The sequence below is a fragment of the Dipteris shenzhenensis genome, chromosome 9 (genome assembly GCF_047967505.1).
Source record: "Dipteris shenzhenensis isolate YYH24624 ecotype China chromosome 9, Dip_SZ_1.0, whole genome shotgun sequence".
Taxonomy (NCBI): Eukaryota; Viridiplantae; Streptophyta; class Polypodiopsida; order Gleicheniales; family Dipteridaceae; genus Dipteris; species Dipteris shenzhenensis.
Genome location: NC_141604.1, coordinates 42,876,682 through 42,880,999, shown reverse-complemented (window position 1 = coordinate 42,880,999; position 4,318 = coordinate 42,876,682). Strand labels below are relative to the sequence as shown.

The window sequence follows — 4,318 nt, the reverse complement described above, 5'->3', positions numbered from 1 at the left end:
TCTTAGTTAATTGAATACAAAACCTTTGTTTATGGAGTCTGTGTTATCTTAATTTTTAAATTTTCGATGTCTTTGCATTTTATTGAGCTCTCTCTTCTTTTGAGCAACTGCAAAAAAGCAATATGAATCAGAGTGGTAAATTAAACTAATAGCAATGCTTAATGAGACTAGGATAAATCAGATGGTGTACCTTTCTGTTGTTGTAGATAAATAAAAAGTCGTTTGAGATAGAACCTTCTGTCTCAAACAGAATGTCACTGCGCAATTGAGCTAGGGAGCAATATTCTCTTAATGACATATTGACTAGCACATCATCATTCTCAACAACATCAATATCAATAAGTTTATTTTCTGCACCAAAAGAATCTTCATCTTGATCCATTGGGACTAGTTTTGTGCCTAGCATTCGATTGCGCTTGTAATAAAAAGAGAAAATAAAATTTTGTGATGCAACCATGTACTTCAGTTGCATAGAAGGTTGGACAACCTCACAAAACACTGAACTACATGTCTTCTTATCCCAACCTTTATCCAAAAATTATGGCATGCATGCCGAATTTGTTGCTTTAACTGTGAACATCGTTTTTGAAACCTTCACTGGAAAGGTATTAAACAAGTTCACAAAAACTGTGAGAGGCATGCATAAAGAAATTTTTACTATCCTAGTGGCAATATTGGGCCTCAGAGCTTTCTGTACTTCTGTAAAAAGCTTCGCCCTATATGCCTCTGTAACACTAGAATGTGGGTGAGGCCAATCCACTGAATTCCATGCCGGAAGGTCTTGTTTTATTAATACACCATGTGTGTTAGCTTTGTCCAGCAACTGATAAAAATGATCAGTAAAAAATATACCCGATTGGGCTAGCTCTGTTGCACATCGACCTTAGTATTGTTGTTCTCCTATCGATCCATGCAGAACATCTATAAATCCCAGAATACAATCGATGTTTTGCCATGTCTCATACGATGAAGGGTATAAATCTGAAATAAAACAACACAAGAATGTCAATAAGCTAAGAGAGAAAGCTTCATCTTAAAAATCCATACACCTCGTAAAGAAAAAAACCACAATAGAAAAATATATAATTAGGCCTGTGTTGCGGAAGATTTTTTGGATAGTCTCGCAAGACAAGTTCTTTATGCATGTACACGTGCTGTTTTAAAACTTCTTTCATGGATATCTTCCCTTTGGTGATTTTAAAATCTCGTACTCTTCCCTTCCACGACGCCAAGAAAATGTTTTTTGTCTGGGGTCTTTTTCTTTTGCTAGGTTGCATGAGCACCCATGCTCCTTTCAAAACACTAAACCTTTCCCAAGTTCCTTCCGTTTTGACTGTACTTGAATTCTCTACCGACGAAATAGAAGAAGCAGGTCGACGGGGTAAGGATGTTTGGTATAATTCTGCCTTCGTAGCATTATCATCCACAGAGCGTCTTCCACAAGAACGGCTGTGGTTTTGGTTCACCATGGAGATTTTCTGAATCTGTAACAATAGCAAAGTAATGTAACTAAGATAATAATTTGAAGTTTCAAGAAAGAGAAAGTGGGCAGACAGACAGTTGACGAGAAACATCTTACTCTATGCCAAACAGGATCAAGGGAGCAGTTTTGGCAAAGAAAGGCTGCTGCACAATGAGGCAATGGTGTAGAATGGTAGACCTTTCGCACGAAAGGCGGCACAACATTTCAAAGTTCAAAGGAAGGTGGAAGCGGGAAGGCCCTTGTCAGATAAAATGTCAGTTTAGATTCTATCTTCTTGTCCAAAGATCTCGTGAGAATAAAAAACCAATCTCCACATTAATGTAGCACGCTTGTACCTACATAAAGTATTGTTTCTTTTTTCTATTTTCTCTTATTTTCATGAATTTTCAACGTTACGTTGGCCCTCTATTGATTGGTTGAGAGCTTATTTTTCCAAACCGTAAAAGGCCCCAAAATGAGCTCCCTTTTTTCTTAATGGGGAGTGTTGGATGGTAATAACTATGAAGGTCTTGGCAGCCTCAAGCGTCGTAGTTCACTTCATTTGCAGATCATACTCCTGCCCCAAAATGGAGATGAATTTCATCCAATAGCAGCAGCCCCAAATAGCATCCAATTGCATCAATTCATGAATCTAGACAGAAAGAATCACAACCGTCACCGTGGAGTTTCATCAACAAAGTTTGTTTTTCAGCCGAATGAAAAAGCTGACATTGATCACTAATCACAACACCAGATGTTTGTGAGAGTATCACAACAGTGGAGCTTCATCAGAAAATGCTTGTTTTCAGAAGAATGCATGAGAAGTTGAAGCTCCTCACCACTAACTAGATCACATTACCAGCTAAGATAATGCTCATTTTCAGCAGAATGCAGAAGCTGAAGTACATCACTAGATCACAAAAGGAGAGCTTCATCAGAAAATGCTATTAAAACGATTGCTCGAGACGTCGGAACGGATGATTTGAGGGTCTGGTCGATCGGGATTTGCACTGATGTAAAAGTGCTTGCGTTAACATGAATTCTTAATCCAGTTAGCAATTCAAATGCTGGGACTTCAGGTAGCTTGATTGGTAGAAACAGCGTCGATTCATTGCACTTGCGTCCATGCGGTAATCAGAAGGCCTACAGAGAAAGGAAGCCAAAGCCCTTTCCACCACGAATCAGTTGATCTTGATAAATGGCAAGCTGCAGAACCTGATCGACTTGGCCATGTCGTTGTATAATTCTGCTCCACCTCGTAAATCTCAACATTGTCAAGAAGGGGTCCGAAGTTGCCAACAATCTCGCTTATGAAAGTCACATTCGCGGACGATCCCGTTGCCTCAAAACTAGCCACGCCTGTTTTCCAGGCGATGTTGGACACAGATTGGTTTGCAGACGAAGCAATGACGACAACTTGGTTCGCTGTCACTGTTCCATCGTCAGTATCGATAATTGTAACCAAGAACGCTCCGAAGAGAGGAAAAGATGCCTCCGGGTTGGCAGCGTAGTCAAACATCACGTTATAAGTGAGGCCCTTCTGCGTGGAGAACGATGTAGTCATTGCTCCTGCAACATTGCCGTTGAGATCCACGACGCTGGGACTACTATCGACGGAGGCGTTGTATCGACTTCGTGAATACTTAATGCTTCCCGAAGACACAAACCAGTCCCAAAGCAACGCGGAAGGCGCTTGGAGGATGAGAAAACCATCGCCGGACAGTGCAGACACATTGAAATTACCTAGCTCGAAGTCCCCATTTCTTATCAGATTGCGAAGCGTAACCTTGATATCGTCGATGAGAAGACCGTACCTCCCTGGAGTAGAGCTAGCGAATTCTAGGAACGTAGATTCGCCAGTGCCGACGAAGGAGGATTGGTGGGGGATCCAGGAGAGGAAAGAAGGGGAGGATTGAGGGCTAGGAGACAGAGGACGGGTAGTCAAAGTGGATTGAACTTGATCGTTGATGTAGAGGGATACGCGCATCGTTCTGTGTGCAGGTCCTCCATCAGGATCGACAGCAATCGTCCAGGAAACAGTGTAAGTAGCGCCGGAGCGAGGGGGGAAGAGAGGCAAACTTCGCAGAGTTCCTGGACCTTCGTTGGAATTGAGATGGATACAGTAGGAGCTGTCTGGATTTTGCGACGAGTAGACTGAGTTGCTAAGAACCTGGACGCCCCCGCGAACAACGCGCCATCCAGGAAGACCCCCAATGCTTACAGGAGATCCGCTCGGTATATCTTGAGAAGATTGCGAAGTGCCCAGGAGAAACTCCGTCTGCTCGAAATCTCCGTTTGTGAGGAGATCGACGGGGTCACAGTGAACCGACGCCCAGTCAACCAACAGCATCAAAACACAGGCAACGACGTCTGCACCAAATTGAATCATCCAGCGATGATGCACCATATTGTAAGTATCAGCAGAGCACGAATGCAAGATCGTCTGATGCAGCGCTGCCGTGGATTTGCAGACCAATCCGTCATCGTTTACGGCAGATCAGCAGGAAGAGCGGACGACGTACGCGTTATCAAGATGATTTCATGCAGTATCGTGATGATGATCGATTTGATGATCAATACTTCCAGACGAATCCGTCATCGTTTACGGCAGAACAAGAAGCGGCGCAGACGACGGATTGCTTATCAAGAATGATTTCATGCAGCAACATCGTGATGATGATCGATTTTGCAGGGACGAGATGAATATAATTTCCAGACGAATCCGTCATCGTTTACGAGCAGACGACGATTGCTTATCAAGCTGATTTCATGCAGCATACTCGATTTACAAGGACGAGATACATATTTGCCAAACCTCCGTCGCGTCCATAAACATCTTGCCAACCCTCCACGCTG

The 4,318-nt window shown here is 42.9% G+C and overlaps 1 protein-coding gene across 1 annotated transcript; it reads right to left on the bottom strand.

Annotated features, from left to right (window-relative positions):
- Window positions 1-2,570: 2,570 nt before the first annotated feature.
- LOC147898666 (uncharacterized) lies at window positions 2,571-3,851 on the bottom strand. The gene has a single exon (XM_087379213.1). It carries the CDS (start codon window positions 3,849-3,851, stop codon window positions 2,571-2,573), a length of 1,281 nt encoding a protein of 426 aa, XP_087235339.1.
- Between the last annotated feature and the right edge of the window lie 467 nt (window positions 3,852-4,318).

Bases quoted from the DNA above. Each gene is read 5' to 3' on its own strand.
- LOC147898666 (XM_087379213.1), bottom strand. From the start codon at position 3,851: ATGATTCAATTTGGTGCAGACGTCGTTGCCTGTGTTTTGATGCTGTTG.